The 25,437-nt window shown below is 47.6% G+C and overlaps 1 protein-coding gene across 2 annotated transcripts in view; it reads left to right on the forward strand.

The window, feature by feature from the left end:
- The window catches only part of LOC100550560 (S-adenosyl-L-methionine-dependent tRNA 4-demethylwyosine synthase TYW1), a 78,772-nt gene that overhangs the window by 49,244 nt on the left and 4,091 nt on the right, over nt 1–25,437 (forward strand). For both annotated transcript variants that reach the window (XM_085240553.1, XM_019621931.3), the window contains exons 14-15: nt 13,130–13,240; nt 19,446–19,613. In XM_085240553.1, the coding sequence (XP_085096679.1) occupies nt 13,130–13,240; nt 19,446–19,613 (279 nt within the window). The remainder of the gene's footprint in view (nt 1–13,129; nt 13,241–19,445; nt 19,614–25,437) is intronic.

Below are 25,437 nucleotides of genomic sequence, written 5' to 3' on the forward strand. Positions count from 1 at the left end.
CTCTGATAAATGGACCATAATCCTGCTTCTTTGTTTTTCTCACTTGGTGATCTGTTTCCCTTGCTGTTACCAGAGCAGGTTGGGCAAGGTGTGGAAGCAGTGGTGTGTGTTGCCTATCAATCACAGATGTTATCCCCAGCAGCAGGGCTGGTGATTGAGACAAATGCCCTGCTGCTGGTACACAGAGTGGAGATGCAGCGACCCCAGGTTGCAGAAGCACCTACAGATTTCTACACGAGCACACTGAAAACAACTGGAGAAAAGATGGTGTTGGGCATACCAGCAGAACATGCCCTGCTTGTGGCTCAGCATTACTCTGCAACACGCTTCTAGTTTCCACCTGGCTGAGAAGTAGGGTAACTCCTGAAGGAGAACGTGGATCTTGGTGCTGGGGTCTCTCCTCTTGGCACCTGGATGAGCACTCTTCCAACCTTGACGTGGTGTTACCTCCTCTGTCTGTGTCTTCTTGACTTAATCATGATAAATCCTGTCCTGTCCACTTGGTACAGTGTACCTCAAGTACTTGCTGTGCTGCCAGACACCAAGTGGGCACTGCTGAGCTGCTTTAACTTCCAGAGGATGGGTGCCAATGTTCTCTGAACAAATCGGAACCATGCACGAAGCAAATGGGGAAGGGAAAAAAAAAAACACAACCCTTCAGGTTAATAGATGTTATGGCACTGCAGGATGTGATGACGAAGCAGAGCCTTATCCTTCCTGTCCTTCCAGGAGGGTCACAGAAGAACAAAAGAAATGGCTTATTGGCACTTTCTGGAGGTCAGGTACAGGCTTGTCTTTATACATCATACGCTGTTCTTGGCTTAGATCTTGGATAAAACAATGCCATTGCTTTTTTTTCTACTTCAGGAGAATTAAGATTTCATGGAAACGCAGGGTCATGAGTAAGGTGTAGCAGAGCTCTTTCCCTATTAAAAAAGGACCATCAAAAGACAGCTTTGTAGCTCTGCTTCTCCCTGCAGATCACACACCTGGCGGTGCATTGCCCTTCTGTGGATTTTGGTGCCTGTGGCTGCGTGCTGCTTCCCCTGAGGTGGTACAGAAGGCACATCCAGAGACAGGCACGAAATGTAAAGTAGTGCTGTCTTCCAGTTCTGCATGTTGCTGACAAGTCGTTCGTTTTCCAGTTCTGGGTGATGACACCAAGTTGCACGTTAAAATGTTTCATGCTTGCATCTGGTGCTCTTTACTTTGGTTGTCTTTTCCAATACGATCCTTCCTTCAGAGCTGCCCTTGGCTTCTATATGATTACAAGCGTAGCATAAATGCATCGAGTTACATCTTTGTCATGTTGCATGTTGTAGGGCTCGTTGTACAATGCATGGTAGTAATGATTGCTTTATGAGAGGAGTGCATCTGATTTGCATGGAGATCATTTGTGGTTAGTGGGGAGGGGAACTGGTTTGTAGAGCCCAGGGTGTGTGAGCTGGGTGACTTTTTAAAGGAGAAATTAAATGAAAATCTGCAACAGATGTTAGAATCGGTAATCAATTTTACCACTATAAATTTAGAAGAATTTGACTCTTCTGCACAGTAAATGCTCTCCACCAGCTGTGCGCTCATTTTAATGGTTTTGCTAATGAGACTTCTGGTGTAAGCCTTTTCATGTGAGTGTTATGGAGGTACAATGTTAATATTAAGTTATGGTGTCTGAAATACATCACCTCCTTTCAGCTTAGCTCAGAGCAAGCAGCAGTCTAAATGAGGCTTCAGCGAGATTCTTGGCATCATAGGGAGTGCAATCTTTCTTCTGCTGTCTGCTCCAGTATCTCTTAGTTTGCTTGCAGGCAAGAAGAGGGGAAAACGTTCATAAACACACTCCATCAAAATGATCTGATTTTCCAAGTTGCTTTACTGTGTCTTATAAAGAGAGGATGAGTCTGGTTGAGAAGACAAGGTGCCTCAAGGCTGTGCTGTCCCACTGCTGCAGGGCCCTGTGATGGAATCCCAGAATTGTTAAGGTTGGGAAAGACCTCCAGGGTCACCTGGTCCAATCTCTGACCACGTCCCTCAGTGCCACGTCTCCATGGTGTCTGCACACATTCAGGGATGGTGACCCCACCGTTCTCCTGTGCAGTCTGTCCTTTGTCCCCATCAGCCCTTGGCTGCTCCTTCCTTGCCAGGGAGAACAAGAGCTTCAGAGGGGCTGCAGCTCACCTCTTCTGCTGCTAACCCTCTCACTTAGATGCATTCACACTTCCTAGATCTTTTGCCTTGAGACTCCTCCTAGAGGCTGCAGGAGAGCTGGACACTTGGTTTTGAAGGGATTTTGTTGGAGGTGATGCTCTGTTCTGCAGGGCTTGGCTCTGGGAGCCAGTGCTGTCCTGGCAGCCTCTGTGCCCCTGGGGATGACATCTGACTTCATCCTCTCCTTGTGGCATGGAGCATTGGTGCTCATTTAAAGCAATCTAGGGAGGAGCAGCGTGTGTGTTTTTGTGCAATCTTAAGAAGGAGAGAACACGTATGAAATTCTGCTCATGGCATCTAGATAGACAAAATAAAGTTATATCTGCAGTTTATTTTAAAGCACTTTTTAATTTCAGCCTATGAAGTTGAAGTAGCTGGGCCAAATGCCACGAGTTGGGGTTGTGTGGAGCACTGGGTAATGTTTCATTCTACTGAACACGTTGCTGCTGAATTCCTCTTCTGACTGACTGCATGTCAGTGGTTCCAGCGAGAAGTGTTCATTTGGGTCAGTGAATCCACTCATTTGACATTTCAGGAGGGATGAGTTGACAAAGCAACTGCAAGACTGATCTGTTTTCTCATCTCAGGGCGAGTGTAAAATTGATGCAAATGAGAAAATAGGTTCTATGGGAACAGAGCACTGAGCCCCAGCAAGGTGGACCCAACCAGAGGGATGGATTGCTTTGGAGGGCTGGGAAATCCTCTCCAAAGGAGTTAGCTATGGTGGGTCCTCCACTTCTTTTTTTAGGGCAGGATCCTGGCAGGTAGGTGTAACACTTCACTGTCTGTGACCTCCAGACCCACGTGCCCCATCCCTTATTCCATCACTGCTGACATCACCCCTACCAAGCCTGGTTGATTTGCAGGCTGTTCTTGAGAGCCAAGTTCTGTGTTTTCTCCTTGGACAAAAGTGCTGTTAGATTTGCCAACGTAAGAAATGCAGAAATTACACCATGTGGAGTCGGAGTCTTCTGAAGCTGCTGTGAGTTGCTGGAGTGCCTTTCAGATAAATTTCTGGGATTTATTGTCTTGTACATACTTAAATACAGAAGGCTGGTAATTAGTAAAAGGTCAAAGCAAATTGGCAAATCAAAGATGATTTATTTATCATTTCTCATGCAGCGAAGGCCTTTGTGATGGGCAAACGTGACTTCCCTCAAGCCTTTCAGTTCAGCCTTTCATACTGCAATAGATGCCATTGCTGTACTGAGCAATTTGGGAGGAGTCTCCCTTTGTTACTATCCCGGAATAGCTCTTGGCTACTCATCAGTCTGGTGGAGGATCTGCTATGAGATGTACTGTAAGGCATCCTGAACTGTTTAGTTCTAAAACCAGAGACCAGGTGAGGAGGGGGTGCTCACAGGGGGTACCTTGTGCCTAAGGCATGCATTTGGGCAGGCATGTGCACTTAGCTGTTCCCCTTCTGCTCTGCAGGAATGGGCCGTGCAGCAGATTTGGTGTGACTTTGGATGGCTTCTGCTGCATAAAGTATTCTGTTTCCTCTCCACCCAGCTCCTGCCAGCTGAGAGGATCCTTCTCTAAGTTCTGCATTTCCATGTGCTGCTTTTGGTGCAGCTATGTGAGGACAGCTGATGTGCAGATGTGACGTAACTGCAGTGCATTCCAGGTGAACTGGGGGCAGCAGGGCAATGCACAGGGGCACACGAGAGCTCTGTGTGATGCCTTGTGCACATGTCCCTGGTGGCAGAGGCTCTGAGGTGCTGCACAGAGCAGCAGTGACAGCCCCTTTGTAAGTAGGAAGGGTTGCAGGCATGGTGGTGAGCACCATGATGCTGGCTGTGAGCCTGGAGCAGCTTCACTGGGTGGTGGAAATGGGTAGGGCTGGGACTGAAGAGTTTGTGTACCACCATCCGCTCTGCAATGGCTATATTCCACAATTTTTCCTGGAGTGATCCTCGTGTCTCTTCTGGCACTACTGTGCCCCAGCATCAGGCAGGAGCACTATCAGTCCCATCTCCTGCTAATAGGAAAGAGTGCTAATGGAACAGACAGCTGACATGCTGAGGGCCTGCTTACCTTTGCATTACATTCATTACTTTAGACTGTAGACCCCCGAGTTAAGGCTGTACAAGATTTCTTTCTTGCCAAGAATGTTTCCTCAGTAAGAGCAGTTCTACTTCAGGCTCCTCATTTGTGTTATTTGTTCAGTGGAGTGGGCAGAATCTTCAGCAAATTGTGGCGGGGCTTTCACTTTTATTTTTAGTGTATTTGGCCAAACTCTCCCCCAAAAATGTAATCCTTTGCTTCACGGAGAGCGGGAGTGGTTTTAATGGGATCCTGGCTGTTTTATGGCAGACGAATCTCTGCTCTCATCGCTCCTGCAAGTCGCATTGCTGGTTTGTTGTTTTGAGCTAGCCAATGTCCATGTCATGAATTCTCTCTTCACTTTCCAGCCACGATGTCCTCTAGTTTTCATTATCCTGTGTCTGCCAACTTAAACCATTGTTGTGATGGGATCTGTTAGAATGCAGTTTGTTCTCCTTGCCCACATCCCCCATTGCTGAGCGTAAAGCACTGATTTTGAGGACTGCTCTATTGGAGCCCTGCAAAATGTCAGGGGATGTTGTTTTCCTGGCTGAGATTTCACACCACAGAGGTCCATAATGAAGCATCTGAGTATCTGTCTGGGTGTATAAATAACTGCTGGCGTGGCTTAAAAGTATGGAGCACCTGGCAGCTGCCATGGGGAGATTGGGTTCCACCATAGGATCCCTGTGCTGGTGAATGTTCAGTACCTTCTTTAGCCAGCAGCATTTGGCTGAAGTTGACCTCTTTTTAAACTGCTCTTCTCCCTCACTTACTTCATGCAGATCAGTGCCATTCGGGCTTTTTCCTTAAGTTCTCTCTGTTAAGATATTGTGCACGTTGCTGTTCAAAGCCAGTTTCTTGTCTCTTCTCCTTCCTCCTTGCCTGTAGTCTATTTTAGTATCACCCTTCCCTCAACCCCCAGCACTGCAGCTGTGTTTGGGGGCTGGGACCATCCTGCACAGAGCAGCACCGAGCTTTGCTCTGTTCTAATGCTGATCTGAAATTACATTGTGCTGCATTTTTTCTTGGGTATAAATCTTACGTAGCTCCTTGAGACTGCGCTAGATAGAATAAAAAGCAATAATTAATTGCAGCAATATTGTCAGTGGTGATTTACAAGGGTAAGTGTATTAAAAGATGGATAAGGGGCAGTCATGGTTCTGATTTACTCTGAAACATTCTCAGGTCTCAAAACAAAGCTGTTACTATGCATGGCTTTATTTGTAGAGATTTTAAACTAAAACTGGGAAATTACTACCGAGGTATGAAGCAATAAAGTAGATTACAGGCAATAGATGGCAAGTACAGGAAGAATAACATGGAGAGCAGCATGACTTAGGATGCTCCTTCAGAAAGGTGAGAGGGAAATGCGTGTTGCTGGCAGGAGCTTTTTGAGCTTTTATTTTCAGGGCTGTAGAACAGTAAGAAATACGTGGTGTCTGTTAGATACAGCATTTCAGAGCAGTTTCCATACAGCTGTCGTGTTGGGGAAGTTGGGGCAAGGAGATGCAGGGCAGCAGTGCTGGGCCCAGGTGGGTGCTGCTGTGGAGCACTCCTTTTTTTTTTTTGAGCAGCAGAGTTGAATTCTGAGCTTTGCTCTGGTTTTACAGCAGAGTAGCTCATGCACTAATTATCCCATGGTAAAATGCACCTTTTTTAGCGATGAAGACAAAGCCTCGGCTTGCTTTAAGCTGCTGTATTAATAGCAAATGCTCAACAATGTATGTCTTAGTAGATACCTACGCAGCACAAACTATTCAACTTTTTCACTTTAATGATGGTATTAGCCTGAAGAAAGGAAGCTGAAAACTTCTGTGCTCTGAGCTGAGTTAATCTTTGAAGGAAAAAAAACCCTCTGCTGTGCAAATCTGCCCGGCACAAGGCTCACAGGTGCCTGCATGTGACTTCAGGAGGATGCCTCTCATTGCAGTGCTCAGGGCTGGGTGCTGTGATGGATGAGCCCGAGCGAAGGGGCGAGCCCTTCATTTAAGGGGAGGGTCCTGGTTGTCAAAAACGCAATAGATTAATCTGCCATCGTTGCAAGGGTACTGAGTTTCTTCCTGCTGATGCTCTCCCAGAGCGTGGTGGGCCAGGAGAGGCAGAATGTGCCTCGTAGGCTCTCAGAACCTGCAGTGTCTCCAGGCTGGACTGGAAGGCTTTGGAGAGCTGTGGAAGCTGGGGTGTGCTGCCATTTCACCCTTCCCTTTGCTGCGTTTTGGATCTTTCATCCTTCATGGGTTTTATGCATAAAGATGCGTGTTGCTGAATATGGTGAAGAGATGCTTGGCTGCAGGGATTTTTTTTTTTTTTTTTCCCCTGATCACATCCCTGCGACAAGTAATTTCCAAGTGTGAAAATTGCTTTGATATCTTTATTCAGGACATGCTTGCCTAGCAAGGCGTTGCATAACCTGAGCACAGGAGGCAAAGCAAGTGGCTGTGGGACGGATGGTCCCACTGTGGGGTGGCACGTGCTGTTAGCTGTTGGGCTGTTTGCTGCTCCTTGCCAGCTGGGAAGCTCTGAAGACGTGGTGGGAAGTCAGCTTGCAAGTTGAGACTTCAATTGGAGGACATAAAAATATTAATGAAACTGAAGCTGGCTTTTGAAGTGGCTTTCTCTTTATCTTCTGACATCTGCTAAGGATCTGTGAAGCTGGGTGAGGGAAAGAGCAGTTTTTGCTTGGAGTCTGCACCACGATTTCTTTTTCCCCTAAGACTGCTTTTTGCAGTTAGGAAAAGCAGTGTTCCTATTAACAATATTGGCTTTGCTGCTTGTGTGTCTTTAGCTGCAAAATATGGATTTATTCTGATGGGTGTTTGAATGTAAAGTCTGGAGTCTATTGCTAGAAATTCATCTGTATCAAAGGGAGGTCTCTGGGTGTTCTGGATTCTGGCTGTAAACTAGGGATTCTAAGCCAAAATTGGGATTTTGTATTAACTTCCAAACAGAAGGAGAGTGTTGAGCTGTGCCATTAAAAGAGCATGTTCAGGTGGCCATGAGCTAAGGTAAGGGTCTTGCTGAATCATCAGATCACTGAGGTTGGGAAGGACCCCAACCCACCCCACCATGTCCCTCAGTGCCACATCCCCCCCAGCTCTGGAACCACCAGCTCCCTGGAAACCCATGTTGTAAGAATTGCATGATTCCACTGCACCACTGGTGCTTGCCCACACCTCCTGCAGTCCCATAGGGTCAAATCCTGCTGCTGCCACCTCCCTGCCCAGCACACGAAGTATCCATCTCTGCAGCATGCTCACCTCTCCCTCTCCCCCCAGGCCTGGATCTCAGGTGGTTTATGAAGAATAATGTTACTAGATCTGTGAGAAAATGAATGTTGAAAAGGGAATTAAAAAGAAATGATTTGGGGGGGGAAAAAAAAGCCCATATTTCTCTTGGTTATTGAAGCAAGAAGGGAGCACTTTGTCAAGCTGACATGCAAAACCTTTATTAACATATTCTGGGACAGTGGAGGCCAGGAGTGGCATCACCTTGTGGGCTCTGCCTGAGCTGTGCTGGGTGGTTTGGCTTTGAGATTTGGCCAGAGGGAAAATCTGTGCATACAGACAATGCTTTTAAGACTAGGAACATTTTTAGATTGGTTTCAAAGGAAAAGGGAACCGCCTCAAGTCTCAGTGGCTTCCACTGAGTCTTGACTGCCCTGGGCAGGATGGAGAAAAGAGCCACATCAGTCTGCTGGCCCCAGTGCTGCTTTGAGTCCAGGCAACAGGTGCTACAGGGACCAGGGCATGAAACAAAAGATTTTGGACTTCAGAACCAGTTAAAGAACTGGTTTGTTACGGTAAGTATCCTTCCCCCATAACTCTGTTCATTTATTTGTTCCGTCTGCTGCGTTTTGGTATTCAAGGGATGCAGTGCTTTGTAGGACAGTTTGGGAAGAAGGTACTAAGAGCTGCCTGCAGGGCAAATCCTGCTTTTCACCAGGTTGGTTCTTCATTCCTGTCTGAGGTGTTCATTATGGCACAGAAAGTCAAGCTGGTCCTTTTTGGACCTTGTTATATAAGCATGGCCATTGCTACATCATCTTGGAATGCACTGAGAAGTAGTGGTACCTCTGCTCAGTGTGCTGCTGTGTGCCCTCCAAAGAGTGGGGAAAGTGAAAGACGTGGGGAGGAGCAGCCAGTCATACCAAGGGTGTGCTCGACGTTTTCCTTGTTTGAAGGTATTTCTTGGTCAGTAGTCTCTGCTAAGGTGCCTTTGATGGACCAACCACTACATATAGTCCAACACTGCTGTATTTTAGAGAATTCTGCTGTGATAATCATAGCGGAGGTCTGGGAAGGTGAAGGCTATTTGTGTATAATTGCTGAGTCTTTCCTTTATTTGGGGCCCCAAGTCCTTCTCCAAGGGCTCCCTCAAGGAGTTCTTGCAGTCTGTACTCATACCTGGCATTGCCTGACCCAAGGGCAGCACTGTGTGCTTGGCTTTGCTGAGCCTCTTCTGCTTCACACGGACCTGGGCAGACTTGAAAAGTGGGCCCCTTGGATGGCATCCCCTCCTTGCTTCCTTCCAGGCTGGGCAGTAAATGTCCCGTGGCCTTGCTGTGCTCCTTGTAGAGACAGAGGAGGAGATCCTGCACAGCAGAGCCCAGTAACTTGCCTTGCAGGGGGACTGCAGCTTCATTAGGTTCCTAACTGCAAAAATAATAATCCCTTAATAGCCTGTTACTTGGGTGTTCCCTTTCACAGATCAGCTTTTTGTAGAGCACGCTCTTCAGCACGATCTCCACCAGGAAAAGGCTGAAAATTGCTGATGGATGCTCCCAATTTGCACAGCTGGATTAATGTAATGGCTCAGAGCAGCAGGATGCTGCTGCTGTGATGCACTCCCAGATTTTATTGTATTACCTTCTGCAAGTTAATTCTGACTTCCCCAACCCTGAATAGCTTTGCTTTAGCACACCTGGCTGCTCCTTTCCCTGTGCTCCTGGTTCTTTATTAAGGTCTGAACTGCTGGTTATCTGCTTTCCCCTTGACTGCAGCCTGCAGGAAGGTCAGTGGGGCTCCTGCTGTACTGAGGCTGCTCAGACACACTGTGTGCTTCCCATTGCCACCCCAGAGCCTTTTGTTGTGCAGCCCGTGCCTGACCAAAGGGAGCATTCTCTGAAGCACTGAATTGTTCCCTGGGAAGGAGCTGCCTTTGGTCCTCCCCCCAGAAGAGACTTTGGAGGAACCTGTTGTTACACTGTCCAGGCAATGATGCAATTTGCTGTCCTTCAGCTTGTGCCCATCGTCCCTTTCCCTTGCTCTTGGAAGGCTCCTCTTGCACCAGGTATTTCTTTGCAAGCACATCTTGTTTCCTCTTCCATCCCTTTTCCTTTGCCACCCCCTGCCCTGCTCCAGCGCTTGGCCATCCATGTGTTGGGCTCCTTAGCTTTCTCCATCCATGTTCCCAAGGTTTGTTGCTATATTAATTTTCTTTTGCACACGTGTTACTTTAAAGTGAATCAGAGTTGTTTTTCCTGGAAACGTGGGGCAGAAAACATCACAGTTTGTTTTTATATCCTGGTGTTTTAGATCATTAAATTCTCAGGGTTTAAGCTCTTACGTCTTGATTTTAGTGCTTAGGAGAACCTCCTGGGGCCCTATTGTACAACCAAATACAAATAATCTATTAATAAAACAGCACTGTGTGTTTGTAAGGATTACTTTGCAGCATTGGCCCCTCAGTCCCTCTGATCTGGCATTTCTGCCAGTATGAAAAGGGCATTAAACTATTAGAGAGTATCCAGAGGAGAGCTATGGAGGTGGGGAAGGGTCTGGGGGACCGTGGCCCTGAGTTGCTGGAGCTCAAGGACTGCTTGGACAATGCTCTCAGACATAAGATTTGTGTTTTGGGTGGTGGTGTTGAGACCAGGGGTTGGATTCAATGGTCTTTGTGTGTCCATCCAACTTGGGATATTATTCTTTAATTCTGTGGTTCTTTGCCTTTCTCTATGCCAGAAGGTCCCGCTGACAGCCTTAAGTGCAGGATTGCCTGATAGGAACCAAGTGCATTTGTTTCTTTTTTAACAACCGTGTTTGTTAATCTGCAAGCTGATTTCATGCACGCTTGAGTAAAAAAGCCTTGTGGTTATTTATTTTTAAAACGCATTGCTTCTGTTCTGTTCTGACAGGGAATGTGAGCAGCTCACTCCTGAGCCACAGGCAGTGCCCCAGGGGGGTCACCTACAGGCTGTGGGTGCTGTTGGCACGTTGGGGTGACAGTCTCATTAATCTGCTGGAGCTGCCCGTAGGTATATTCATAATATTCTTTCTGCTTAATTCCAGCCCTTGAGACCAGTTTCTGCCTGGGCCTGTCTCCAGCATCCCATTACCTGTATGTTGTCTTCACATTCACCCAGTAACGAGTGCCAGCTACACCGAGATCAAGCAGATTTGTAACACTTTGCCCCACCTCCCACCAAAGATTGCCCGTGTTTCTTTGCTCCCTGTGATGAGGGCTTTCTGTTGTCCTGTTATTTCTGCCAGCAGTGATGCAGCACAGTCACACTCACTCCTCTTCTACTTTAGCAGGATCTGCCCCAGTTGCTTCTTGTCAAGTTTCTCTTTCCATACCCAACTCAGACATCTGAGAATCTGCTCTTAACGTCAGCCCCAAATAGAATCACTAAGGTTGGAAAAGTCCTCTGAGATCCCCAAGGCCAACCCCAGCCTACCCCACCATGCCCATAACCACATCCCTCAGTGCCACATCTCCATGGCTTTGGAACACCTCCAGGGATGGTGACCATCACCTGGGCAGCTGTGCCACCGCAGCACCACTTCTTCAGAGAATAAATTATTCTTAATATCCAACCTGATCATCTGGCACAACCTGAGGCCTCGTGTCCTATTGGTAACCTACTACTGAAACCAGCTGGCAGACGATGCGTTGCGTTGGACTGCAGTGGGATGCAATCCTTGGGGCTGGCCCTGTTGGCTGGGTCTGTCAGTGGGCTCTGAAGGCTGCTGCTGGAGTGGGACTCTGTTTATTGCTGCCTGCCTTTGTTTACCAGTGAGAGCTGACCTTTGGGGAGACATTTCTCGACTAATTGGGTGCCTAATCATATCAGGCGATTGATGGGCCTGCACGTATCAGTTGTTCTCCTGTTAAATATTTTCCCTCTGGTTTCTTCTTTCCTTGTTAGATGCTAAATGATGCATTTATTTTTGCAGCCTCTCATTTCTCGGTATGTTTTTATAAGCTACGTGTAAAGCAGAGGCTATGCGTTTCAATTCACGTAATTGACCTTCAGTAATCATTCTCTCAGTAGTTCTTTAATTAAAGCTACTCTTCCATAGACTTACATTAAAGACACTGCATTACAAAATTATTTTTCTCAAAACACCATTGGATCCTTTCAGAAATCTTTGTTTGTCTCCTGGTGCTTGAGGACGTTGGGCTGTGGGCATTGGGTGCATTGGGAGCTCCCTGTGCCCAACAGCCAAAGGATTTGTCCCTTGCTGTTCTCAGGTTGCTCACAGACCAGGGGCATGATGAGAAGTAGAACAGGGCTGGATTTGAGGCAGGAAGTGGGAAATGTGCTCTTGATTTGGGGAGGGGTGTTGGGGTATGTTTTTAACAGAGCCTTGAGCTCAGTGCCTGGGATTTGCTCCTGGCAAGTGGGATGCTGCAAGCAAGTACAGGGCTGAGGTTTTGTGATGAGAAGCTGTTTGATAGCGGGTGTCCTTATGGTCTCATTATTCTCTGTTGGGGAAAAAAAAAATGGAATAAGCTGAATAGTGTGCATGCTTACCCCAGCTGGTTGTTGGCTTGGGGCAACCTTGTGTAACAGGCACCTTACAGGCAATAGGTAAGGGAGAATCTTAATTCAAGCAATGGATGCATGGGATCATAAAAGGGCTTGGGTTGGAAGGGGCCCCAAAGATCATAAAATTCCAGTCCCCTGCCAAAGGCAGGGCCACCAACCTCCAGATCTCATTCTAGATCAGGTTGTCCAGGGCCCATCCAACCTGGTCTTGAACATCACCAGGGATGGAGCATCCACAACCTCTCTGGGCAGCTGTTCCAGCACCTCACCACTCTGTGAAGAACTTCATCCTGGCACCTGAGTCTCCTAATTCGATCTCTTAATTGAAGGAATCTCTTAAATTCAAGGAATAACTCGAAGGAAAAGTTCTCAGGGTGCTGTCTGGAGCTGTGCATGGGGATAAACCTGCTGGCAGTCTGAGGATGCACTGGTGTGGTAAGCAGTGGTGGTGCCCAGCTGGCTCTGCACGGGGATGGTGCTGCTCCCAGAGCCACCAGCACTGTTCATGCTGTTTTTGTTCCTGGTGCTGTGCTCTGCACTTTTTTTGACAGCAAATCATAAGCACAGGGCATTGCCAGTGTTCCTGGTTGGGATTTTCAATGGTCACATTGTGCTTCTGATAAAATTCTGCATGACCAACCACAGGAGGGTCTTTTCTCTGCCTGTTGTACCTCATGTGCTGGAGGAGTTATCAGGCAATGCTCTCAGTGTTCTCAGCAGTGACCAAGCCAGGCGATCCAGCTGGAGGAGAGAAAACAGCTGCAGAGCAGCTCATGGGAAGATTTTATGCCTGCGGAAGCAAATCAAAGAGAAACCTCCTGGTTATTTTCCCATTAAGCAAAAGCTCCCGTGGAAATGGAGTGCCTGGGTTTTATAAAGAGAAGATGAGGCTCTGCAGAGCAGAAGGTGCTTGGCTCACAGCTGCCTCCTTCAGACAACAAGTCAGGCGGCTCCGGGTCTGGGTCTGCTCTGTTTTACCCTCTGCCTTCTTGGAATAAACAAATGGGTTCTTTTTTCCTCTTAGAAGCAGTGTGGGAGATGGGATCATCATCCCCGTGTCAGTGTTGCTGATGTAATTTCCTTTTTTATTTTTTATTTTTCCAGCAACAGCGCACGGTCTATAGGCTGACATTGGTGAAAGCTTGGAATGTGGATGAGCTCAAAGCCTACGCTGACCTGGTGTCCCTCGGAAAACCAGACTTCATCGAGGTCAAGGTGAGCTGCACGGAGCTGTTTTTGCCATCAGTATTGTTTCCCTTTCTCCTCCATGTTTTCCCACACACAGAGTCAGCGTTACATGATGAAACAGTTCTTCTCTGAGGTGCAGGGAGCTTATCTCTTGCTTTTAACATGAGGCAGACGGGTTTCTAAGACGTTATGTGTGCGTTTGGTGTAGTCCTTAGTGTTCTGCACTGCCAGCCTTGTAGCAGCGGGCATCAATTTCTGCCCAACAGAACCATAACCCTGGGTCTTTTTTGTATTCCTCATGAAAGCAGAGAGAGATAAATAGTTTTAGACTTGCTTCTTTTATATCAACCGGCATTATAAGCAAAATACTCCAGGACAAGCTGATAGTTTGTGGTATTATTCTTCCCATCCTGGTCTCAAATTCTGCTGGGGGGTAAGGTGATAATGTCTGCCTGGTTGACGTGGAATTGATCAGGCTGTGTGAAACAGGAAGAAATACTGCCCTGGGGCCTGGAGGAGTTGCTAACAGCAGCACACGAGATACAGGAGGGCAGGAGGTGTTTTATCTTGGGATTAATCAATTTAGTATATAGAGAACATAAAAAAGACAAATCACAATGCATTGTGCAAAGAATCATTATCAGTGTTTCCTTCCAGCAGCTCCCCTGCAGACCTGCACATCTACCTTGCTCTGCCTCTGTGCAGCTCCGTTCCTTCCGTCCTTTTTTCTCTTTCCTTTTTCTCTTCCTCTTTTTTTTTTTTTTTTTTTTTTGAAACCTTTATTTACTGCTGCTTTCAAGAAGTATCTGGAGTTTGCAGCAACTTCCTTATGAAACAAAACCCAAAGCTTTTTGATCTTATCGGGATGGAGTGTTCTTTTTGAGCGTGCTGCTGAAGTTGATGGCTTAATACAGAGTAAGATGTTGAGTGCACTTTGGGACAAAAAACGCAGCTTTATGATGCCTATCAGATGGTTTATGCTCCTTAAATAAAACCCGTGTCTGCTCCCTGTCTCACTGCAGCAAGGAGGGCAGAGAGGAGGGGAGGCTGCGAATGTGTTGCTTCCATTCTCTGTCGTGCGTAGAGACTTTAATTAGTCAAATGAAACAGGTGTAAGTTAATCAGTGTTGGAGTGCAGGTTCCTCCAAGCGTTCTCCAGGGCAAACATCTGCCTGCAGGGCTGCAGTTCCCTCTGCCTGACAGCAGTGGGGAGATCAGCATTCTCTGCAAGCCTTTCCTAACAGAACCACACCAGGACTGTAGGAAGTAGGTGAGGAAGAAGCCCCTCGAGGTGGTCGGAGGTGTTGCCCTGCTTGGATCTAAATGGAGGCTCTGTCAGTGCTGCAGGACCAGCCTCTCCCAGCCCTGGGTCTGGCAGGATGCTGACCTTGGCCAGCTCATGCTTTGTCCTCCTGTGTGACCCTCGTGCCTCAGTTTCTTCCTCCTCACCTGGCCAGGTGTTGTGCCGTGGCCATGGAAGCCCTCTCTGCAGGTGGCACGATGAGAGTCTCGTGACTTGAAATCCCAACAGCTCAGCGACACGCAGAACTCAGGGTAAAGCCTTTCCAAAGGATGCTGCACACATTTCCCTTGTTGCTGCTAACCTCTGTGCTTAGGCTGGGGGTGGTGGGGAGGGAGCCTGCATTCCCTCTCCCAACTTTTGGTGGAAAATTATCCTTTGAAAACATCAGGGATGTTTTTGGTGGCTTTCTGGCCATCAATTCACTTGATGCTGGGTTGTGTTTAAACACAGCTGATACTGATACCACTCCCAGGCTTGTGTATGGGATGCTGTCATGCAGCAGCCAATTGTGGATGAATCTGAATGGTGTGGTTAGGACCTGTTCTGTTTCTTCACCACCACAGCAGTGAGATAGGTGAAAAAGGCAAAGCCCAGGTCCTGCTTGAAGCAAATAAACAACAAACACTACAAGATCCTGTGAAGCCTCTGCCAGAAGACGAGGCTCATCTCTGTGGGATTTCCTGGTTAAATACTTGAGATAAATGACGTTCATTTAAAATGAATGTAGCTAATCCCCTGTTGCTCCAGAGAGGCTCATGAGGTGGAGTGGGTAGAGATTTAGATTCTTGCAGGGCTTAATACTTGTTCTCATTTACATGAGTATCTTACAGCAGTGGAACTCTGCGGGACCCTATTCTCTTACTTAAGCCAATAGAAGTTAGCAGTGATTCCTTGGGTGTGCAGAACCCAAGGAAAGGAAGAATCTGTTGTGGTTATTAAATACACGTCGATTTTATTTAGTGCTTTAGTCTGTTTTAGTGCCATGCCATTGCTATTGCAGTTAAGCAAGGTTTATGGTTGTATGTAGGAGCCAGAGTGTGCAGCTCATCTTTTCACAATAGCAAGCATCACAGAACGCTCTTTTTGTCCTAAAAGCCAGTGGCTTTGGTTAACACACAGTATGTTACCACCTGCATTCTTAAACCAAAGCAGAAGAAATATTCAGAAGGGAAATGCAAGAGCCTGCCTGGTTTGTCCTCTGTTCAAGGACTGCTTGTACTGCGGTGCTCAGGCAGGGCAGAGGGGGTTTGTGGCACCACACAGAATTTCTTCAGTCTTCTTTCCCTCAGCATTCAGCTGCCTGAAAGCACCTGTGGCTGCTCACGTCCTGCAGGGCTGGGGTGGAGGCTCTGGGCTGCAGCTCCAACTCTTGGCATCTGAGGCTTTGCTGTGAAATTCAGTAAATGCCTGAGAGGAAGGACCAGAGGGACAGCTCTCTCCCAGCCTGCTCACTCTTGTCATCTTAAACAGTAAAGATGACTTAAGTGCTTAAAATAATGAGGAAAGTGAGCTCTGCTTTAATGTGTTTTTAATTACATGCGCCGGTAGGCGATTGCCTCACCTGTCAAGGAGCTTTTCAGAGCCTTGGTGCCATTCCAGACTGTTTAGATGAAGAGAAGTCAAACTTAAGAATCACCTGTCCTCATGCTTGCTATAAAACGAGTCCAAGCTATGTATTATATCTTGGAGAAAAAACAATCATGCATGGCATTCTCCCCAAGCTGCAAGCTATAGGTCTGCAAGTATCCCTGCACTGTGTTTGGGGCAGGGATACGGGGCTGCTTTGGATAGGTGCTGAGCAGCCTCTGGTGCTTTAATTATTAACAGCTGGGTGAGAGAGGCAGGCAGCCAGCTTGCTGTTTCTGCTGGTTCAGCTAGAAGTTGCTAACAGACGTGTGTGAGGAGTTTGGCTTGGCAGCAGTGTGCTTTTCGTGCCTGGAGCACCTAGCAAGGCCTGATAACAAGCTTCATTGCTAACACAGGTGAGTGATTAAATCTCAAGTGTGGAAGTGAAGTTGCCACGTTGTTCCATTGAAAAAGCCAGCCTGCATTTTATTAGAAAGGCTTTATTGAAATTGAGGAGGAAGTTTTGGAGCCCAGGTGCGAAGACAAGCGTGGTGCAAATCCAAGCTTCAGTAGGTGGCTCTCATGCTTAAATAAAGGTTAGCAGCCAAAGTAAATAGGAAGCAGAATGCGTGGTGAGAGCTTGTGAGGAAAGTTTTCATCCAGCATTTCAGAGCTCAGCTTCTACACAGCACTGCTTGGGCCTGAAGGAAGTCAGTGCAGATCTATGGGCTGCTGGGACGTGCAGTGCGTCTGGAGGGCTGGTGATAAACGTTGGGGTTACATTGCAGAACTAACCATTGCCACCCCTGCTCTTCAGATTTAACTGACACAAATAAACTAACGTCCTTTGTTACATCAGCTTGGAAGTGACTATTAAAAACAAAGAGCAGCCAACGAGGCCAGATCCGTTCCAGCAAGGAGCAGACATGCATGAGAGCTTGTGTATGTAATTTGGACAGTGCTGATGCTTGAATCATAAGCATTTTTATTGCAGGGTGTAGGATCTATCAACATCTCATTTGAGGTCTTTTATGTATGTCTCGGGGCCGGGCTGCCCTGCTCCAGGAGCTCTGCAGTCCAGAGGCACTCAGCCAACACTCTGCTGCTGTTAATTCACGGAAGCCTCAATTGAGCACATGTATAATTTGTGTGCTTGGAGTAGTAAAAAATAATACAATAATAATAACGCATTCCCTCAGTCAGCAGTTCAGTTGGGAAGGCTGCTTGGAGGCGTTGTGCACTCCTTCCTCTGTTACAGGAGCAGTGAATTCCTTGCCTGCATGGTGCTGTGCATTCCCACCAACGTAACCAGGAACATCTGAGATGCTTTCCAAAGCCCTCTGCATTGGCAGGCATTTGTCCAAAACATGACAGAGATGCTAAAGAACAGCATGAAGGAATAACGAAGAGGCAGCATCGCTGATGTTTCTACCGCAGGGAATTTGGCATAAGCATGGGGCTGTACAAGAGAATGGTTTCCTTTTTAGTGCTTGAGGTCTTAAGAACTGTCTCCGTGTATTACTGACAAATATAACCGCCCTAATCAACTGTTTGCATCCTTTAAGTGGTATCAGTGCTCTTAATTAACTCAAGTTTTAAGAAGTTGGGGAAGTTGAAAGCTGACATGCTTTCATTCGGTGCGCTGCTAAGCTGATTTTCATTGATTTGTGCGCAGGCATTAATCAGCCACCCGAGCACTTCGTTATTCCATTTGCCACTGTGCTTTCTTTCCTTGTAAATGATATCTTTTGAAGTTTATTAAAAGAATGAGTCATGTTGTAGCTTCCTCAGAATCTTCCCCCTCTGTAAGTCAGCCGTTTTTCGTGCTGCTCCAATCGTCTGCATAACGAGCGAGGGACCAGGCTGCTGTATGGAGCTGAACCTTGCAGGTACATATCCTATCAGTTGCTGCTCACATGTGAGAACACTTAAAGTCTTTTTCAGACTCTTAGAGCCAGGCTCAAAAAATTAATGTGCTTCCCTATGTAGTGCTCCCCTGACTTGTCTGCTGTTGTGCACAGCCAGCCTGCTCCTGCCTCAGCCCTGAGTTATGGCACAGCTTTAATATCCCCTGCTTGGGTAGATTGATAGAGGAGGGCCATTGTGAATTTAAGGGAGAAAGTAATTGCTTCTGAAACTTGTTCGGTTCCTAATCAGCATGAATCTGTTTCTTTGTAACTCTCTTTAAGCGTCTGCCCTGCAGCATGGTTCACCTTGCTCCAGTTGTGTTTGCGAAGGATCTGTCTGTGTTTATTGCTGGATGTGGCATGTTTGACTTTAATGGAGCTGAATGAGGTCCTGGGAGCAGGTGCCGTAAACGTGACATGGGCACAGATGCCACATAGGTGAGGTGGAAGTGTTCTTCAGAGGGAAAACATGAGCACGCTGAACAGAATCATCCATAAAATCGTGTGTGCTCTGTTGTAAAGACCCGTGCTTGATGGGATTTTGTGCTTGGAATAAAACAGCAGAGGCAGGGGGTGGAGGTGGTGAGTTCAGGGGAGCTGGGCTTCTGTCTGGAAGCAGAGTCAGGCTTCCTAATGAGCTTGTGACCTGTGCTGTGACAGGGCAGGCAAAGCCACCCCGTCAGCTGCAGCTCATTGTATCAGGAATGGCAGAAATAAGAGAAACCACACTTCAGCAAGCCGTGCACTGCTGAGCTAATGTAGGAGAATTTCACTAATGCAATTAGAGATGGAGTAAAGCAGAAGTGAAATTGAGGGCACGACTAAGATTTAAATCAGTGATTGAGGACATTCAAGTGATCAGATCTCCAAATTGAAGTAACAGCAGATCTCAAAGTGAAGAGCCCAAAGTTAGCAGCAACTTTGTCTGCTCAGGCTTCCAACTTCTGCTTGCAGATGTCTTTTCCTTGCTTGCTTTGGAAAGAAGGGCGTCTTCATGCTCCTGGCTCAAGCTGCTCCTTTCTCCCACTGAGCCACATCTCTGCCAGCTCTGGCTTTGCTGCCCCGTAGGGCTCTGCCCTTGGGCACATGGAGGAACAATGATTTCTAACGCCTTCCTTACTCAAAGCTGGGAGGATCCTATTTTGTCTACAAAAAGATGAATAGTTGGGAAGAACCTCGTGATCTCCAGATCCAAACAAGCAAGGAACGTTGAGTGCTTTGCTCCACACGTGCCATGTATCAGCTGCAGAAGCACATAGCCCAGGTTGTGCTTCCTCGGGTCTTGTTACATGGGCACCACTGCTGGGGAAGGCTGAGCACGCTGCTCCCAGCACACCAAGGGACAGCCAGGTTTGAGGTTATCCCTGAATCTACGTTCTTTTCCACAAGGGAGGGCAAGACAGACCTGACCTTGAAGCATTGAGCCACCACTGACTGTCCCCTTGTTTCTCCCCAGGGGGTGACGTACTGCGGCGACAGCTCGGCCAGCAGCCTCACCATGGCCAACGTCCCCTGGCACGAGGAGGTCGTGCACTTTGTCCAGGAGCTGGCCCAGCTCCTCCCAGACTACGGCATCGCCTGTGAGCACGAGCACTCCAACTGCCTCCTGATAGCTCACAAAAAGGTGAGAGTCCTCCGTGCCAGGTGTGAGACCTTGGAGTGATGTGCCTTCTTCAAACTGCTTTTCCTCTCCAGCATTAAGCTGAATCTTTCTAGGGGAAGGCGTGGAAATGCACGGTGGGTATTGCAGAGGGCTCATGAAACCACTGCAGGGCTTTAGGGGGTGGTGGTAGATCACAGCACGGCCACAGCAGTGCAAGGAAGAAACATGTAACAGGTCCAGGAAGAGCTCATTACCGTATCACTTGTGCTTCATCACAGTCTCTGCCTTGTGTTTTGAGAAAGGCAAGTGCAAGCCCTGTGATTCTATGAGACCATGGTGGGTCAGCTGATTTTATCTCATTTCCTTTTCACCACGTTTTGCAGTGGTGTATACAGCTCAGTAGAGAAGTGATGCTTCAGATGAAGTTAGGGCTGTTTTTTTCCCCCTCTTGATCTTTCCAGCACCTACCAGCACTCTACATCTCCTTACTCTTCAATCAGAGCCAGAATAACTTATTTTTCTTCTTTTGGAGAGGTAATTTTAACAAAAAACAGATTGATAGGTGGATGTTAACACTGTCTGCTTGCCTCTGTTGAATTGGAGCTACTTTACTGCTTCTCCACTGATGGTGGAGAAGAGGTTGTGGAGCTGCTGTCTGGTGGCAGCCCTCATGTCCCAGGGAGCTTTGCAGGCCACCTGTGTCTCACAGCCCAGGTACGTAAAATGTGCTTTAAATTTGGGCTCATTCCTGAACGCCAGCACAACTTGAAATGCAAGCGGAACGCCAAAAAGGAAGTAATTTTAAAGGATGCAGGATCTGAAAAATCCCAAGTGCAACCTGTCTTTCTGAGCTTAATATAAAGATAAGAAATGAGTAACATGCAATCTAGGAGGAGCAGGCACTGTGCTAATTGCAGTGGTTTTGCTTTGCACATGCTTCGCTCCTATTTGCTGAAGTCATGTGCTCTCTGTCTCCCTTTGCTTGACTGGGGATGTAGTTTTAGTTTACACACCAGACACTTCTGACCGAACCCCAGTACACACAGGGAGGAACTGGTTAAAATCACTGCTTGCAGAAGGTCTGAAATATGTCGAGTCAATGCGTTGAAGCAAGTAGGATCCTATTGTTGAAAACTTCTGTCCCGTTGCAAAACTTTGTTTCCTTGGTTTGCTGCTTTGTGGGAACAGTTGTAAAGGAGCAGAGTAAAGCACTGACACCTGGCACTTCCTTTGTTTCAAGTCACCTTCGGGTTCCTTTTTTTACAGTCTCTTGGTTGTTGCCACTGGCAACTGTGCCTGTGCAAATGCAAATAATTCTTCTCTGAGGTGCAAGGCCCGGGGAAAGAAAGGAAACAGATTGCCACCTCAGTTATTGATGCATAATTCAAGTAACACCGTTAGTAACAAGCACAGATTGATACCAGCCCAGGAGGAATTCAACAGCTGCTTTGCTTTCCAAAGCCATTAGCAGGGGGCGTCTTTTGGAAACAATCTATACTCGGTACTAAAACAACTAATAAAAAATAAATTTATTTCTATTACATTTAATTCAGAATTTCAGGCTCCAGTGGAGAATAAAATTTGTCAGTGTATATTATTTGCAGAAAATGTGTGCTCTGGGAAGGATCAAACTGCGGTGAGTAATTGCAAAATCAAAGGTGTCTTTAAAGAGTTAAGGAGTTGCAGGAAAAGGTAATAAAAATGAGTTAAATATGTGATTTATTTCGCTGGGTTCTGCTCCGTCTGAGGTTGGAGGTTTTCAAACAATACTAATAGTAATAATTTGGAACTCTGGTATTGAAATGCTGCTGTGTCTGGACACGTCAGGGGGATAACACAGCTTGATTACAGCCCCATCTCCTTGACTTTGGAAGAGTTGTTGCTTGGCACCTACTCGTGTGCTGTGGGTAGAAAGGAATGGGAGGAGATGGCGGTCTGCTCAGCGGTGCTCGTCACTCCATCAGCCAGGAGATCTCCCCAGCAGACACCAGTTCAACCTTCTCCTGCCCATTTTCCAGCACTGCCCTTGTGCTCTGGTGGGACGCAGGGACTTGACATCCCTGCTGCACTTACGGGATGCTCGAGGCTGGGTGAAAGGCACTGACGTTGTTCCATGCTGAGCATTTTATCTATATTTAGGGAGGAAAAGGAAGCACTTAACTACCAGCTGCAGATTGCCTAACAAGGGTTACATTAGAGAAAAATAGTCCATCGCTTCTTATTCCCTTCCTGCCTTGAGAATCATTTGGAGAGTGTGAGCTGTCCCTGTGACCCTGCAGCCCAGATCCAGAGTCATAGAATGGCTTGGCTTAGAAGGGACCCAGAGGATCATCAAGTTCCAACCCCCCTGCCACACACAGGACCACTAACCTCCAGATCTGTACTACCTCAGGCTGCTCAGGGCCCCATCCAGCCTGGTAAATGTGCTTGTTATCCCATTGGTGTTATCCATACCCCATCCTGCTGCTTGTAGTGCACGCAGAACAGGGTTGCTGCCCATTGCAGGACACATCTCAGCATCCACAGCACAGCCTGTCTTCGGGTTTACATGAAGGAGCTCAGGATTGTGATAACAGGATAAGTTTCTGGCTGCACCCCTTCCAGGCACAGAGCAGCCTGGCTGTGCTGTGACGTCTCGCAGGTTTGGGGTTTTGTTCCACCCTTTCCAAATAGGAAGGTGGCTGTGCTGTGCTTGATCTGTTAGTTATTAAAAGGAGATCACAGCTCTGCTAAAGTAATCCATTTTTCATCCACAGGAATTAAAACCGTCTGGATGCAGCGCCGGTGTAATTGGCAGATGAGTTGTTCAGCTCAGCAGCAGGCACAGATTAAAAATTAAAAAAAAAAAACCCTGCAATAAGGAGCCTGTTCTTTAGAACAGCTCACACAAGATTAGATGTAATAAATAGAAGCAGAGGAGGGGTCCCACGAGTGTCTGGGGCCACCATCCCACGTCCCAGCGTGGCTGCAGCACTGCAAGGTTTTCCTTCTCCTGCACTGGGGCTGTGTGCTGCAGATGGGTCAGTTGCAACCTCCTGTTTGGTAACTTAATTAGCCTAATTCCTCCCACCCAGCTCCTGAGGTTACAGTTGGTAATGAAAAAGAGGAAGATTTTTAGTTTTTAGCAAGCTGTATGGCCCTGTTTAGGTTTAATACAGTATTTCTCCTTTATTTTCTTTCCTGGAATGACTCCAGTTCTGTCACTTTCACCATTGAGTATAGGGAGCCCTAAATAATTGTGAGCCTTAATTAGATGAGAAACTGCACGTAATAGCATAGTGAATTGTTTGTTTGACTTCAGAGAGCTTTGTAGTGGTAAAAGTACTCATAGCAGTCGCACGATGCTGGTGTGTGCAGTCAGTAACCCCCCGTGTGAGGGTGCAGGAGCTGTTGCGTTTATTGAAATGATCGTCTGTCTCCAGGTTTACATGAAGGAGCTCAGGATTGTGATAGTAGGGATAAATTTCTGGCTGCCCCCCTTCCAGGCACAGAGCAGCAGTAGGAAACCCTGAGCTGAAAGCAGCTGTGTTGCACATGGGCAGCAGGAGCTCCTCCCTGAGCAGCACAACCCATGGAGCATCACCCCGCACCTCTCCTCTTTGGGGCCCCAGAGCTCTTAAACGTTGCAAAGCAGCCCTGAGAAGTGACGTGGGGCTGAAAGTGGGGCCGTGCCCCTCAGCGAGGGAACTGTAAAGGTGAGGCCTCACAGACCCAGCCCTGAGGCAGCAGTAGGGCCGTGCCATCCCGGCCTTGCTCTCTGCCTCTGTGCCTGTGATATTTAAATTCCTCCTGCATGCAGGAGCCCAGCTGCACCGTCTAGACAGCCCACGGCCTCAATGCGTTATGGAAAATCCAGATGTGCACAGGCTCTGCCACATCTGGTTTGCAGACAGGTTCTCTATGCTGTCTCTTCAGGACTGATGCTGCAGTGGAGCTGGGCTCAGTGAGCGGCCCTGCTCTCTGGTGGCAGTGAGAATGCACGAGGAAAACAGTCATTGGTGTTGGCTTCAGCGTGGCCACTCATAGCTGGAATTATTTCCTTATTCCGAGCCGGATGTTGCTGCAGATCAATGAGGTTTGCAGTGGGGATGCAGCCCACGCCGCTGGCAGGGAGCTGTGTGGGTGCTGTGTGTTTGACTTTCAAGAACATAAATATGGAAGGGAGGAACTGAAAGCCGAAGGAACAAAAAGAAACCCCACTCTCTTAAGCGCAGAAGCACAAAGCCCCATTCCATCTCCCCAGAAGAATGCCTTTTCATTACCAGGAAAAGGATCTACTGGGGCTCAGCAAGGGAGGGTGCTGGACTACAGACTGGAGATACCTGTCTGCCTTTCCAAAGATTTTTTTTCTTCTTGAGGGATATAAATGGAGGGGAGTAATGTTGGCTTTTTCAATCCCTCTGTGCTTTTCAAGGCCCAGACAGCACAGGGAGTGTTGCGCTGCAGGCTCTGAACGCACTGCTTCCCTTAACAACGAGAAGCAGGGAACCCAGCAGCCTCTGTGGATGGAGCAGCAGTTTGTTGGGGAAGCTGCAGTAGGGCAGAAGGCCTCATCCCTCCCAAACACCGGGGAGCAGAGCAACCAGGTTGGTTGTAGTTGTTGGGATGAGACATAGAAGTGTAGAGTAAGGAAGGAAGAATCCATGCTGCCAGCCTCGCAGCTCTGCTGCTGAGATCTGCTCTTGCAAAAGGCTCTTTAATGTTTCACGCTGTGTGCAAAGCAAAACAAGTGTTGTTTGAAGTATTGGCCATGACCAGTTGTGTTTTTTTTTTTAAATGCTGGGAATTGGAAGTAGAAAAGCTGTTAAGGGATCTACGCATCCTCCTGTATCACTGCAGCCGTGCCCTGTTTTCCCTGCTCGCCACTGATGGGTCTTTGTGCAGTCTTTAAGCTGCGTATAAAACTGCTGTGTTGAGCTGTTAAACACAGAGCCTGTGCCCAGGGAAGGATCCATCTGTTGCATCACAGGCTCTGTGTGTTTGCCCATGCAGCTGCAAGCAGCTGAAGAGCCAAGGCAGGACCAGCCCTGCTCCTCACTGATGCTCCCTGCGCTGAGCCATCCTGACCTGGGGACACACCTATCTCATGGGGAATGAGCAGAGTGATGGTGCAGAGGAGCTGCCATTCAGCCTGTTTTCCTCCAAGGGGAATGCAGCACTGTCCTTGTTAGGACAAGCTCTGTGGGCTCTGGCCAATTTCTATCGCTCAGCATCAGTGTTTTGTGTCACCATTTCCACCTCTCTTCTCTATTTCATCATTTTATATCAATTCCATGTTTATTTTGTTGGTAATTACACGTCTGGGCCAATGTAGTAAAGTGTCCCATACATCTTTAACCCCCCAAATTATTTATTCAGGTAGGTTGGTAGGAACTATATAGTGTGGCTCTTTGTCACAAATGTTGATGGGTTTATGTGGCGAGAACTCCTCTCTGCACAGACTAAATAAACAGCTCCAAACGTTCTGCAGAAGTTGATTTAAAGAATTGTCCTGTTTCATATCCACCATTGTGAATGTACCCATAGCACTGCAGCTCTGTGTTGTGCTGTGGAACAGCTGCGTGGCTCTCAGCACTTGGTAGCATGGAGGTGATGCTCAGCGTGGGCGCAGCTGTCTGACCCCAATCTCTGACTGTCTGCTTTCAACTGACTATAAGTCCACAGCGAGCTCCCCCCTCATTGTCTCTTTCTCTCATTTTTCCCATGCCATAAGACCTGCGGAAATCAGGTTTTGTAGTGCTGGGCACCAGCATGGGGTGAGGGCCAGGCTGCATGGGATGCTGGGCAGTTCTGCTGCTTGTTGGCAGCCTTGTCCACAGTGGGGGTTGGAGCCTCTCCAAAGTCC

Source organism: Meleagris gallopavo, chromosome 21 (assembly GCF_905368555.1).
Source record: "Meleagris gallopavo chromosome 21, MGAL_WU_HG_1.1, whole genome shotgun sequence".
Classification (NCBI taxonomy): Eukaryota; Metazoa; Chordata; class Aves; order Galliformes; family Phasianidae; genus Meleagris; species Meleagris gallopavo.